This window comes from Anneissia japonica, unplaced genomic scaffold (assembly GCF_011630105.1).
Source record: "Anneissia japonica isolate Jap-2015-1 unplaced genomic scaffold, ASM1163010v1 scaffold581_len1011336_cov187, whole genome shotgun sequence".
NCBI lineage: Eukaryota > Metazoa > Echinodermata > Crinoidea > Comatulida > Comatulidae > Anneissia > Anneissia japonica.
Genome location: NW_022723686.1, coordinates 889,775 through 905,152, shown reverse-complemented (window position 1 = coordinate 905,152; position 15,378 = coordinate 889,775). Strand labels below are relative to the sequence as shown.

The 15,378-nt window shown below is 35.5% G+C and overlaps 2 protein-coding genes across 3 annotated transcripts in view; one reads left to right on the top strand and one right to left on the bottom strand.

Moving 5' to 3' along the window:
* Positions 1-10,544, bottom strand: part of LOC117112351 (mitotic spindle assembly checkpoint protein MAD2A-like) — a 22,847-nt gene extending 12,303 nt beyond the window's left edge. The window contains exons 1-4 of the mRNA XM_033255428.1: positions 10,388-10,544; positions 9,240-9,386; positions 8,423-8,543; positions 5,480-5,583 (exon numbers count right to left, since the gene is read on the bottom strand). Coding sequence (XP_033111319.1) covers positions 5,480-5,583; positions 8,423-8,543; positions 9,240-9,386; positions 10,388-10,460 — 445 coding nt within the window. The 5' untranslated portion in view covers positions 10,461-10,544. The remainder of the gene's footprint in view (positions 1-5,479; positions 5,584-8,422; positions 8,544-9,239; positions 9,387-10,387) is intronic.
* A 3,313-nt stretch (positions 10,545-13,857) lies between these two features.
* Positions 13,858-15,378, top strand: part of LOC117112357 — a 61,584-nt gene continuing 60,063 nt past the window's right edge. For both annotated transcript variants that reach the window (XM_033255438.1, XM_033255436.1), the window contains exon 1: positions 13,858-13,917. The gene's annotated coding sequence lies outside the window, so the exon portion shown is untranslated. The remainder of the gene's footprint in view (positions 13,918-15,378) is intronic.

Genomic DNA, 15,378 nt, shown 5'->3' with positions numbered 1-15,378 from the left:
ATATATATATATATATATATATAATATTATATTTCAGAACAATTTTTGAGTCATTTTTACTGCTACTTTTAAAGTACAGGGGCTAGAGAGCTTATCTAGCGCTAGGCCCATTAGTATTATTATAGTAATCTAATACTGTAGTAAATAAATCGTCATAAATATGATGATAATATTTTAGGAAGGCCAATAAAGTATTAGGCTAATTAGCTGGGGCTAAGCATACCGCCACAAGAAGATTAGGCCAGGCCTGATTACACTTACAACTTTGGACATACTGTAATAACTTAATGTAAGTCTAGACGGTATACCCGGAGGAAGAACTGGACCCGAGTTAAGGTTAAAACTAGGCCTGGCTAGGCCTATATAGCACTGCAGTAGACGAGGCCTAGCGCTAACATCTAGGCTGTTTTGACTTTCTGGTTATATTATAGTGTTTCCAAATTAATTTTAAACATTAAAAAATAATTGTACCGTATCATCAGCGATTCCTTCACAGTGAAAACAACACTTTCACCATCGTCACACACACACTGTCCGTTGCTAGACGACGCCATGTTGTTGTTGGCTGTACAACAACACGTGAAGTTATTGTAACTAAACCAACTTACATGTACGTCAAAAAATATTATTCTGTTATTAAAATACAAATTATATCTGAATAAAATTGTTAGGTTTGTTTTTAAAGCAGTAATACCAAGTTAGCAAATAATAAACTACGTATCAAAAACAATATTCCAACGAGTACAGTGACGTTTACAAAATGTTGTGTGCTAACCTAGTGCAAAGAACTTTCAATTTCGTAAGTTTAAACGTCATTTTCTCGTGTTTGTAGAAGTTCGCACAGCTGAACTGTTTTGTAGGGCTTTTAAATATTATTAAAATAATTATCACGAGGAGTTCAAGTATAATGATAATTTTGGAATGGGGTTGAACGATAGAATTTTCACCCCATGGCCTAAAAATATTGGCATAAATTTTAGTTTTACGCAAAAGAATATTTAAAAAAATTAGAAATACAGACTATTTCTCATAGGAGATTACCATTTTCTCTACTAATTCTTCGTTACTAGGCAAATTCAGAGGTTGTAGGTCGCATCCGGATGGCCGAATTAGGTTTTGTTTCTCTTAAAAAAACGTCGGAAAGACATCGATATGTGTTTTTTATATAAATTGTTCAGGAGCATTTGATTAACATGTTTGAATTCATCCTTAATGTAAGAAAAGAATATCCTACACTTTGTAATAGAAATACCTGATGCAACGAACTTGCTCATTCTTTTTGTCATAGAATTATTGACTGTTGGAATTGCCTTCCTTTACATGTGCGTAATGGTAATTTTAATTTAAGAAATTTGTTAAGGAATCGTTCATATAACTTTCTTGTTCGACTATACATTTTGCTGATGAGTGCTTGTGGATCTCAAACATCTATTGTACAGGAACTCCGTTCCTTTTGGTATGCCTGCCTCCCCACTCACCAGCAATCTGTATACGCTTTGTTTCAATGGATTTTGTTTTCTTTCAATTTTAATGTTTTAATCTTGTATTGTATATACATATATATTTTTATGGAGGAGATAAATATAATAATAATAATAATAAATAATCCGCTGGAATGTTCTCGCTTTTATGTATACTTTATACAGTCAATAAAGTGCGCCCTCTCTAATAAAATTGGTTTTTGTACTTCGCATCTCGCAAAGTGCGATCGATCGAGTAGACCTGAGATATGTTTGTTTAATTGTATTTTTTAAGACAATCACTTTTTTAACAGATTTGAAATAATTCCTATGAAATATATTTTACAAGTGTCAATACTAGCAACGGAAAATATCATGTTGGCCATTTTTATGTGTGATAACAGAACCTAAAGTGAGGTAAAGCCTAGCCTAGCAGTGTTGGATAGGCTAATGTTTTCGGCGCCTACTAGATTTCTTCGCAGACCTATCGCAAAATCAAACATGAAAATTCATCCGCATTTATTGACAGAAAAAAAGTTGTTTGACGAAAAACTGGGGAACGGTGAATGAGATACAGATTTTTTAATATTTAAAAACTGGGGGGATAAGGTGTAAAAATGGGCAGTTACGCCCCTTTTTCCCCCAGTTTTTAAATATTAAAAAATCTGTATCTCATTCACCGTTCCCCAGTTTTTCGTCAAACAACTTTTTTCTGTCTTAGAAAAATCAGTTCTACAACATATCAAAACATTTTTTCCTCCGGAGCCTGACTTTAAGTACAACAACTAATTAACACAAAATCCATTTAGATACAGTACAATTAATTATTACTACTTTGACTATATAATATTTTCAGTAAACAATAATTTCAATAAATAACAGTGGCAGATTCAGGGAGGGGGGGACACAGCTTACCCCCCCCACCCCATTACATGTTTCAAAATTATTTTTAAAAATGGGAAAAAAAGGAAATCATGTTTGAGTGCCATTTCCGGCCAACTTGAGGTGCCACAATCATAAATTTTCTTACCACAGCCCAAACCATGATGGGACTAAAGTGTTATAGACTCACAAGTCACAAACTCGTTCTCTCTTTAATATCACTAATACCCTATTCAGACTAGATTTTGCATTGTGACCGATTGTGATGCAATCGGTGGTAAACAGTTGTAATCCAAATTGTTCGCAACCATTCGCAAACTTCGACAGCATTCAGACACCTTTTTACTTTGATACTTTACATCACTAGCAACGATATAGGTCATTCTGTTTTGTTTGACCTTGGCCAATCAGTGCCTATGGAATCCGTTGTGATAAGATTCCATGGTAATCGGGAGTAATAAAGATTGTAGCACCCAATTGTAACAGGTAACAATTGCGAAATCGATTACTTATCGACTACTATTGGTGAGCATTCAGACACAATTTTACTTTGCGATTGGGTGTCGCAATTGCTACAACCAATTGCAATGCGAAGCTAGTCTGAATGGGGTATTAGGTAAAAATCACTACAGTGAGCATCTCCATTCCTGAAAGTTCCTCCCTATCTTTAATTCCAGGATCCAAGGGCATCGATCCGTGGTTGAAAGTGGGGGGGGGGGAAACGAAATGAAAAATGAGCCTTGGGCCATAGGCCCAAGCCTTGGTTGGCGACCAGGGGGCGAAGCCTACGGAACCTCTGGCGCATATAGCCTTTTAAGCAATGCAATTAACATTTATTTCCATACGAAATTTTCAAAATATCCAGTGGCGGATCTAGTAATTTGAAATAGAGCTGGGCCCAGAGAGGGACTTTTACAGATGGAGAGTGTAGACCACCTCAGCCCCACCCTAGTTGGAGCTGTGGTAAGAAAATTTATGATTATGGCACCTCTAGTTGGTCGGAAATGGCACTCTCAGACTGAATTTGAATATAATTTCAATTTTGAAAAAAAAAAAAAAAAAAAAATTAGGGATAGTTGGCCGGCTGAGCCCCTTGAATCTGCCACTCAAATACTCATCGTAAAAAAGTTTTTAAAATTATCCTTTTAGTCATAATTATGCTCGCTTATGTATCTCGTGCAAACTAACCGTCATAAAAATAATGATTTATTATCTACTGATTAGCCTGTAACGTATTCAAATTTCGAACCATGAAAAACAAATAGGATAAACTTAAAACAGTCATTAATTTAGTCTTTTTGCATGTACAGTATTTTTAAAATCAATCAAGAGGTTTTTGCTTTTCTCCTTTTTTTCGAATTTCACTTTTGTGTAAGTAATATTACGACTACACTATTGTGAGTGAAAATAATACCGTCTAATTTACGATCAAACAGGACTAGGGAGAGAGCACACAAAACGTTAGTTAGCATTTTGGTTTTGATTTCACAAACATAAAGGTGATTTACTTAATTTATCATTATCAGTGGCGGCGCCAGGAAAGCAAATTAGAGGGGGGACAGGGAAAGACTTGCACAATTTGAGAAAGTAGATCACCTCAGCCCCACCATGTTTGGGGCTGAGGAAAGAAAATTTATGATTGAGGCCAGACATGGAGATAAGCCAGGCTTGAATTAAGCTCAGCTCAACGTTAAGCCCGGCTTAACTTTGCCGGGCATTCAGACTAGCGAGTTTAGCAAGGCGAGAATTTGCATAATAATGAACCATAACCAGGAAACGTGTTTCAAAACATTGCTTGCGAAACGTACGCTCGCTCACAGCATACGTAATTGAATGCTGATTGGTCATTTCCTCACCGGAAGTCAATGCAAGACCCCCCGCAATGATTAAAGCCCGGCTTAGAAAAGTTAAACACGGTGGCGCGCCAGGCCTAGTTACTATAGGAACACAGCCCAGCTCGAGATAAGCCACCTAGTTCAGACTGGCAGCAGACTTATCCACCTAGTCTGAACTAGGCCTATGACACCTCTAGATTGCTGAAAATGGCACTCTAAGACCTAAATTCTAATTATAATTTTCCTTTGTTTTTTTCCATTTTTAAAAAATAACTGAAAAATTTAGGGTTGGCTCGGCCCCACTTGAATCCGCCACTGATTATTATGACGTCATTGCGTCAACGTAACACTGGAGTTTGTAAAGTTTTGGTAGGCCTATCACTTAATTGAAATAGATAGCCATATCCATGTCAAAGGCTGTATAATTATTGTTTAATAATGGCTATATAAAATTCAATTGACTAACTATAATTTTTTGAAATTAGTAAAAACAGTAATCCTATATATGTAGATAATATTAAACACTAGGATAACGTAGGGTCATAATAATACACAAAAGGAATAAATCGTTTATACAGTAGTAGAAATTGGGCACTTTTGTAAAAAATATTGGCCTAATAAGTATACACGCTTCCAATTTTAACAACGTTCAGTACATTGTTTTCACAATAAATAGCCTCTGATAACCGTTGCACCCATAAAATCAATCTAGTGTTTTCTGAGATGGTTACGAAATGTATAAACAATTACGTTTTTACTTGGTTTTGGTCCGGAAAATATGTACCACACTTAGAAAAGTGAACAGACAAAATTCATGAGTCATGCGTAATTGTTATTCTTTCCATTCGCTTTTAATAGTGGGGATTTAATTTTAGAAGATTGGTGAAAAGTGGGGGGGGGGACAATCGATATGATGTCCCCCCGACTTTAAAAAGTGGGGGAACGCGCCCCCCCCTGTCTCCACCGATTGACGCCCATGCCTGGATCTACCACTGAATAAGATGGAATATCATACATTAACATACTAAATTTCAATAAACTGATACAAATTTTTAAATAGGCCCCCAAAATTGTTGTGTTTTCCGAACTCCAAACTGTCACAGTTGAAAATAAAGGTTGGACAGTGTGGTTCCCCCTCCCTTGTAAAATTATTATAGGCCTATTTCTAAAGCCCTGTCCAGACTATCAAATTTTATTTGACAAACAACTTGTATGTCTATAAATAGGCGTGATGTGCCTATATATGGTCATGATGTGGTGTCACCATAACCATATTTAGGCATGTCACATGTGTTTACTTACATCCAGCTTCCAGGAGCGGCAAAAAAGTAACAGTTGCAGTGATCTGACGAATCACATCTCTTATTCCTCGGTTGATCTCTTCCAGGGATTTCTCTTTTGGCTTGCTGTATTTTGTAGCACCAAGATAAAAATATATGTAAGATGTATTTATAACATAGTGGGAGACAATTGTAAAACAAATACCTTTCATTATAAAATATAATATTAATAATGATGAAAAGTCATTATACTTTAATAGTTTCAATGTTAGTGAAAACAAACAGAAGTACAATTGTACTTTAATATTCTTTGTAATGTTTTTGTACCTAAAGTTATGACTAGCAAATCATCTTTTTTTTCATTACTATAAAAAATATGGTTAGTGAACCTTTTCTTGGCTTATGACTAATGTAAGCTAATGTTATTTCCTTATAGGAAACCTTTATTAATTTGACCAGTTTAAATAATGTGTCATGAGCTACTGTATACCAATCTAAATTAACAGTAATAAAAGGACCAGTAGCACATGTGAATAGTGGAGATATTTACTTTCACAAGCTTCCGCGTACACAGTATTAATGAAGAAGTGTAATGTGTATACCATTGGTGGGCATAAAAATGGGTTTGAGGGCCAAAGTGAATATCTGATTTAACACAGAGGGCCACACCCAAACATGTATGTTTCCAGTTTTCTTCTAAATCCTTCATACACTATATTAATACCGCTTTTTGCTGAGTTTTAATAATATTATTTGTTTTAAAGATGATGGGTATCGGGCCATAAAAAACAAGGGGTTTATAAGGCCGGCTGCTTTTTCTTCTTTTGGCCTTTTCAGCTTAGTTAAGCCATTAATCTTGACACCACTCTTTTCCAATTCAGCCTCTTGCAATTGCTACCCTAAAACAGTTGACAAAGAATCTGTTAAACTTAAAATAAATTTTGTCAATACGATTTAATTGAGAATTGGAGGCCGAACTAAAAATAATGCAACAATACTCTAAATGTGAGGAAACTAAGGTACGATACAGTGATATGATAGCTTTAGGACTCTCAATATTCTGACAATTTCTCCAAATAAAACCAAGCATTCTGTTGGCCTTGCAAATAGTATGGTCAACATGTTTACAAAATGATAATTTATGGTCAATGAAGACACCAAGACAACAATGAAACAAAACTTTTTCTAATAAAACGTCCGCAATCTTATAATTAAAAAGAACAGGTTTATTTTTAAAAGAAATAGACATAAATTTACACTTATAAACACCGGAGTACAGCATACGGATCCTCCTAAAGACACCTGGCATCCTCCTCGGTACTGACAACACGATACAGTTTTAAGTAAGCAGCGTACATAAGGCAGTGTGAGTTATTGACAAAATTAGGTCCTAAAATGGATCCCTGCGGTACACCAGAAGGTACATGCTTCCAGTCAGAGTAAATACCGTCAATAACCACACGTTGACTACGATTACTTAACTATTAATTAAATCATAAAGAAAACCAGAAATACCAAAAGTTTTAATTTCAAAAAGAAGTTGTTGATGCGACAGACGGTCAAAAGCTTTAGAAAAATCAGTAAAAATAACATCACATTGTCTTTTAAAATTAATAGCATTGAGGGCAGTAGGAAGAAATTGGGCTAGATTGGTTTGGGTGGATCTACCAGGAATGAACCTGTGCTGCAGAGGACTGATGGTAGGAAGGACATGTTTAAAAATTCCGTTAGAAATACTGTAATATATTTGAGATTTTGGAAATGGAGGAAAGCAAAGAGATATGCCTATAGTTAACAATTTGGTTACGGGGGCAACCAGTTTTGTGAATTGGGCAAACATTAGTTTTCTTCCATTGGTCAGGGTAAGTACCTTTAAGTATCAATTGATCAAATATTTTTTTTTAAGGAAAAGCAAGAGGGACAGCACCAACTTTTAAAATAAAATTACTGAGGCCATCGTAGCCAACTGTCTTATGTACGCAGAGCTCAGAAAGATGGTCAGTTACTGCATCGATGCTGACAACAACTGTGGAGAGACTATCCAGTAATTATTCAGGAGCATCTGGAGGATAAACTTTTGATTTAATGTATAGATCTGCATTCTGATTCTTTTTATATGTTGCATTATTTGAAATAGAGATCTTTGCAAGACATTTATGATCTCATCAGTTTTATTTGTTGTCCAAAGTTCACAATTATATATTAGTGGATGGACGAATGTGTGAAGTATTTGTTGTTTGACCGTTATTGGCATCTGCCTGTGGCTGGCAGAGTGTGTTGACATTAGTTGAAAGTATCAATGCATTTCCTTCTTTCTATTTCATTCTCCGTATCCAGCATGGAGCCGAGGAATTTAATTTGCTAATGGGTGTTTTAATTAATGTTCACTGGCCGCAACAAGATCACTGTCAGGGTACATGTAGCCCAAGTGCCACACTCTGCCTAATTGTGGAGTATACAAAAGCCTGTGACAATAAATATCTGTGACCAGAGTAATTGACACATTATTGTAATGTGTAAAGTAGCTGCCAATTTTGTGTATACAGGGGTCCCAAGTTGGGAAAAATCGTTTCCGGGAGATCTGGTTAGGTGAGTAAATTCTTAACATAGGCCTATTTATATTATTCATCGACACTGACTCCATGAGACAACTGATAATAAGGTAGTAAAAACACGCAAATATTAAAAATTTGCTGGAGATTGATTATTTCCCGGGAGATTCTTCTTGTGGGAGGTCGTACCAATTTCAGGAACTCCTGGGACCCCTGGTATATAAAAACTCAATGCCTCAGAGTTTGAGTAAAATAAGTAATTTACAAGAAAGAGAATAAACCTAGGGCCATTATATATTACAAAAGGCCAAAATGCCTCATAGTTAAAATTGACAAGTGGATGAAAATGAAAAATACTCCTGGAACCATATGGAGGCAGTAATGATGGTGATGTTCATGACTAGGAATCTTACCTGCCACTGTTCATAGTCTTGTCACATTCAACATCAAATTGCCAACGTTCCAGAACTTCATTAGTCTTAAGACTTGTCACAACTAATACCAGCTTCTGAACCGTTTTCTGAGTTAACCATTCTAGTGTTTATAAATACAAACAAATTGTTACATTATTATGTGTGTATTTATATATAATTTTGAATAGATATTCTATCTATAGATATGGACTGTGCTAAGTCCAGCCCTTAGATTTTGTTTCTAAGGTCCCACATAAGTTGTCCAGCATGAACGTATGTGAGCATTTGCCATTCCTGGCCCTAAAAAATAACACATTCTGATTGGTCAGTTGTTAGTTCTGATAACAATCTTATCTGTAACATTCCTGAAAATGACAAAATAATTGTCAAAATACTGAGTCCCAACACGATGGTGTGTATCTCAGTACAGTACTTGGTGTATGTTATTATAGTTTCTTATCTCTGATTAATTAGTAGATCTTTCAGCATCAGGAAATGGTCCATTTGATTGAATTGTTATGATTAAAATCTAAAAAATATATGAAGTATTCTAATTTGACTTTGCCTAACTCAAATAATTTGAGTTGAATTGTTGTGTTTTTCATTAATGAACCATCTGCAATTGTTCAATGCCATTTTAGATTCGACTTAGGCAAGTTAAACTGTATAATTAACAGTATTTTAGGCATTTATTTTAATTAACATGAGTTATTTATAAAAATTATAAACCAATATTACTCTGCAAACACTTGAATTCCTGAAAAAAAAAAATCAAAATGACATTATTCCATTGCACATGCCATTAGCTTAGTCATACCTTTTAATTGAGTAACAATATTATTCAGGTAGTTCTTTAAGTCTTCATCAGTTGTAGTCCACATGGTTAGATTGTATTTACTGGAGCGGCTGAATGACTCTGTTGGGTAAATACCTCGCTGGTACAAAATGCTGTTGATTCCATAAACTAAGTCAAAAATAAGATGCATGTGTCACTAAACCAACGCAATATTTATATTTTCAAAGTGTTTTTGGCAGCTATAACTCAAACTTGCAGTCACAACAATCACTGATTAAACAATTCAGTTTGTTGTCATGTGCCTGACATTCAGTTGCCTTAAAAGTAAAAAACTGTGAATAAAAAAGCACAGAAATTATATTGTTTCAATTATTTTTCCCACAAAGAAGTTGGAGTTAAAAGCCGAGAATTACAAGTTGTTTTAATTTGCCTAGTTTTGGACACCAAGGCTCTGAATTTGAGACAAATTGCTTTTTGGGTAAAGCTGGTTTTTGTCCAAACAGCAGATGGTGTATTTAGAGTTTTGACAAAAAAATTTACAGAAACCCAATGTGCTGATTGATGGCAACAGGCCTTGGCTAAATATCCAATGGCAACAAGGCTAGGCCTCCTCCTTTCTACCCAAGACTAGGCTATAACCTGAGGATAGGCCTAGCCTCACCCACTGTGAAGTAATTAAAATTAAATTGTGCGGATGCCTCAAAAATTTTAGTGGAAATTGCTATATTTAAGTAGGTTCTTGGAATCGTAGGCTATTTTACCCCATTCCAGGGGTGGCGCCAGTGGGAGGAGCCACAGCCCCTCGTCGGGGACCTCCCCCCCCTCCTCGGGCAAATCCTGGCACCACCCCTGCCCCATTCAGAAATCGGCCCTTATTTTCAGAAATTTCGCAGACGGACTTCTAGGACAAATTGTTTGCGCGGAGGATATGGGTCCTAGGCCTACTCCCCTGCACAGGCCTTATTTTTCAGTCTGGCCCTAAGCCGAGCTAGGATAGCCTAGTTAGTACTTGTAGTAGTATAATAGGCCTAGCCTAGGCCTCTAGCTCTAGGCCTAGTGTAAGTATTCATAGGTAGGGTAGCTAGGCCTATCCTTGCCTAGACCTTGTAGGCCCTAATGTGGGATCAAAGTTCTTGAGAAATAAAATGTATGTAACACATTATAATTACAAAAGAATTCAGCAACAATTTCACTGGAGCCTTTTAGCGTGATTTTGCTCTTTCCAGCTTGTTTTGTTGTCATTTTTTCTGTGAATCGTATTTACCGCGCACAAATAAAAGAAGATGACGATTGGTGGTTTGTGTGTGCGGATTTGTTTACTAAACCAGAAGAGGGCGCTCGTCTTATTTCGTCTGAAAGGACTACTAATTAATACGTTACCACCGTAACAAACCCAATGGGCTTAATCTCGAGAAAAATCCAATCTCGAATTGAAGCTCCCTCTATAGTTTGCAAAAGTAGCCTCGAAAAGAAGAAGGCCAGGGCTTCTTTTCATGATAGCATTTACTTTTTTTTTGTACATTTTTTTTTAAATGAAATTTAAAAATTAAAAACACGCTTGGCTTATACTGTAGTTTCAGTGATTTAATTCGGGTTAATACACCCCGTATTGATGTTACAATGACCCTATTTATAAAAAGAAGCCCCAGGGCTGCAATTCGAGGTTTTACGGTATTATAATAATAATAGTGTAGATTTGTACAGCACCGGTATCCATCAAACAAGATGCTCATGACGCTTGATATGTGGACTAGGAACTCGATCAATGACATTCTTCGTTCCCTAAAGGTCCCTTCGTTTCGTGCTACCCGGTTGAACCCGATCAACAACTTTCGTCGTTCACCACAGGCTCTCCTGTACCAGAGGCCTGTCTGTGTATCCCCCTACTGTCTCGAAACGTCCACAAGGATTGCCTTATCCGACCACCCGATATTTCAGCATGGAGAAAATATATTGCGAACATTCAGTAATTTTTCATAAAAAAATTGTTAATGGAAATATCTTCTATTTCGTTTAAAATGTTCTAAACTACTAAGAAATTAAGAAGTTTGAAATAGAGGGGAGCCCGGAGAGGGACTTTTAAGATGGAGGGTCTATACTACCTCAGCCCCACCATGGTTGGGCAAAATGTATGAGTATGGCACCTCTAGATGGCCGGAAATGACACTTTTAAACGCAAAATTTGAGTTTAATTTTCATTTTTGTCCATTTTTTACTTTGAAAAAATTTAGGGGGACATGGGCCGGCTGCCCCACCCCCACACTTGAATCCACCACAGGTATAAATGGTCTAACGGTGTTCTAACAGGATTAAAGCCCTATCATTAATTATTATGACAATTCCCAGGCGCAGATCCAGACCTTCGCACCAGTTCGCCAAGGAGAAAGTCATGAGAGATAAAATAGACTGTTGAGTTTTGTACTTTGAATTACGTCACTGTATGGTTATCAAGAACCAACCACAGTGAATGCGTTAATTCTTATAACCTTATTTAAAGGCACATATCATTTAATTATATTTTGTTATTTCAAAATCACAGGTCACTATTACTTTTTAATTAAAAATAGATGAGCCGTAATAGTCTGATATAATAGAAATAAAACAACTGGACATTTAGTACTTTAATGACTAGTTTATTTTACAGAACACTAGCTTTAGTTCACAAAGTGCAATTCTTCAAGTGAGTGTGAAGCTAAACATAAACTGGGTGGATAGTAAGCTGTGTCAAATAAAAAAGTCTTCAAAGTACTACATACTCAGTGTTATATTTACTTTTTAATCTTTTTAATTAATTAATTATTTAAATAAATGTTATGTAAAAACAGGTTTTTATTAGACCTAGAGAATACTTACGAACTCTCTCTGTCAGTAATTATTACGACCGAAAAATATATAAATCTGAATCTTACTTCCGATCAGCACTGAATTTGAGGAGCACAGGCATGTAATCAATGTGTAGCCACCTACTGGGATAGTTGGGACAGTCCCACACAATTTTTCTATTGGCCCACAAAGAATGGGCCCGTCCACATTTTAATAGGTCAAATTATGCTGTTTTATGGACAAAATGAATCCATTTTTTAAAAAGTGGGTCCCGAGATTTCTCATTTTTGCGTAAAATGGGTCCACTTTTATGGGTCCAGATTTTCATTGACCCAATAGTACGGTAAGCTTTTAAGAAAAGTCGGGAAATGAGCTTTCTCGACTTCTGAGGTTTTAATGACTTTTAAGTTCTTAAAACTTAAAGGATTTCCTCCTCTTACAAACGATTTCATGAATCGATGAACCAAAAAGAGAAATGGGATCCCGGTTCCCCCGGAAAAAATTCAATTTCTAGATGGCGGGAAATGAGCTTTCCCGACTTCTGAGGAGTCTTTTAATGACTTAAGTTCTTCAAAATAATATTCAAGGTTTTTCCCCTCTTGAAAACGATTCCATGAATCAATGAAGAATCAAGAGAAAGGTGGGTTCGGGTTCTCCCCGGAAAAATGTTGATTTCTAAATGGCGGAAAATGAGCTTTCCCGACTTCTGAAGTGTCTTTTAATGAATTTTAAGTTCTTTAAAACTCAAGGTTTTTAACTTCCTTGAAAACGGTCATGTAATTTTTTCTCATTATTATTACAGTAAATAGATCTATTATATGTGTGTACCGGTAGGCCTACATACGGTACGTAGGCCTATTCTTTTTTCCATTAATCGATGAACCCCAAAAATAAAAGGGGGTCAGGGTCCTCCCCCGGGAAAATTTTGATTATTAGATGGCGGGAAATAGATTTTCCGACTTTTTAAATTTTCTTATTGTAACCATTGTGGCACTCCATCTGCGCAAATCTCTCCCGGGTCCCCTCTATTTCGAGTTGCTGGACCCGCCATCGGGCCCGCCACAGTTAGAAGTACCATTTCCGGGCTCCTATAAGGATAATTCCATCGGGGAAAAGTGAAGGTTTTGTAATTGGAGAATACCCATATCAAAAGGATACCACTCCTGATAAATAATTTATTCATTGTGATCGTCGAAGCAGTCTCGACTTCGACTTTGTTCGGAAATCACAATTATGAAGTAATATTAGGCCTACAATAGCTTGATGGCTATAAAAAAACTAATAAAATTCACCAAACTTCGTCTGTAGCTTCCACCGGAGCCCCTGGCGGCCCCTTGCCCCAGCCTAGATGCTCGCTTCGCTCGCATACTGGACCTTATGAAATGGCCTCCCCACATTCAAAAACGTCTGCCGCCGTTGCACAAGAGGGACGATGAAGGCGAGTTTCATGGATTGTTTCTAAAGATTTTTAATGGTTTCAGTTTTGTTTGACAGTAGGCCTATAATACAAATACTATTGTGTAGTGGAACTTTTACTGTAGCTTTGATCCAAATGAATAGATAAAACGTAGCATAATTGAAAAAAAAAAACAACTTACACCTTCTATAATAACATTTACAAGAAATTGATTACTTTCAAATTATTTTCTTATACAGTTGCTGGTAACGAAAAATATAATAGGCACCCTATAAATCGATGTGCTGTACGATTAATACCTACAAACAGAATACAGTAATCTTTCTATAAAAAAGAGGTGAGCCCTCTACGACTTTTTATAGCCACCACCGTGGGAAAAACAATGCATTCGAACTGTCATAACTTGCTAGGTGACGTGATGCTATAGTAACGGTACCAAGTATTTGGAAATGGGTAGCAGTAAGTACATATTTATTTATAATGTCAGGTATTTTATACCCGTATTAGCAAAAAGTGTCTTCAAAAATGTTCCCTAAAGTTAGAATAGGCTAGTAGGCTATGGTAATTCACGCAAGGAAAGGCAAGGGAGCCTTGATGTTGTTGCCAATGAATTCGATCCAACTCGGCCACAGATCAACTCGGCCACAGTCAACTCGGCCACAAATTAACTCGGCCACAAAAAGTTTGGCTACAGTCAACTCGGCCACAAGCAAGTCAACTCGGCCACAAGTCAACTCGGCCACAAGCAAGTCAACTCGGCCACAAGTCATTTACTGGTACTAAACTTTGAAGGAGTATTAAGTAATTCATCAAGTATAAAATACTAATTCTTTAAGTATTACTATACTTATTGTTATTATTGTTGCTGTTATTATTGTTGTCATTGTTGTTATTATTATTGTTGTTTTTATTACCGTTAGTTTTAATATTAATTATTAGGCTTAGCATTAACATTATATATTGTTAAAATTTGTGCTGATATTATTATTATTACAGTACCATATACCGTAAATAATAAATAATTTTTTATTATTATTATTATTATTATTATTATTATTATTGTTATTTTATTATTATTATTAGTCTTAGTATTATTATTTTAATAATAGTAATTTAAAAAGTTATTGTTATTGGTGTTTTATTGGTATTTTTCTCATTATTATTATTAATATTATTGTTGTTGTCACATTTATTATCGATATTACCATATTATTACTTAAGTAGGTCTAGTATCATTATTATTATTACTAATTAGTATTACTATTATTATAAAAATAAACATTATCTTTAATTTATTATTGTTGTATTATTGCTATTATCACCTTCAATATCGTTATTATCACTAATTAGTTATTTAAATTGATATTTAAATATCATTGTTATTGCCATACTAGTATTATTACTATTAGTATTGTTAAAATAAATATTACTATTAATGTTGTTGTTGTTATCACCTTTATTATCATCATAATGACTAATTAGTATTATTAAAGTAAATATTACTAATTTATTGTCGTTATTGTTGTTTAATATTATTGTTGAAGTAGAATGTTGTGAGTAAACAGAAGACGAACCATTAATAAATAACTCATTTTAATTCATAGGCAATTGCATTCAATTCTCTTTTGGTAGTGTGGTGGTCCTGTTTTACTAAAATATACTGTGTACTTTATTTCAATCATATATTGAAGAAAAAGCAGGCCCGTAGCCAGGGGGGGTTTTTATGGTTCGGGCGAACCCCCCTTTTCTAGCGAACCCCCTCAAATTTTTGAATGAGTCCCACTCGGAAGGAATGTCTGTTTTTAACTTACCTAGCATTAAATCAAAATTTAGCACCTAATTCATTATTTGGTCACCCGTTTTTAAATTGTAGCCTGCGATACAAGCCTACATTCATAGAATATCTCAGCTTCAGAAGTT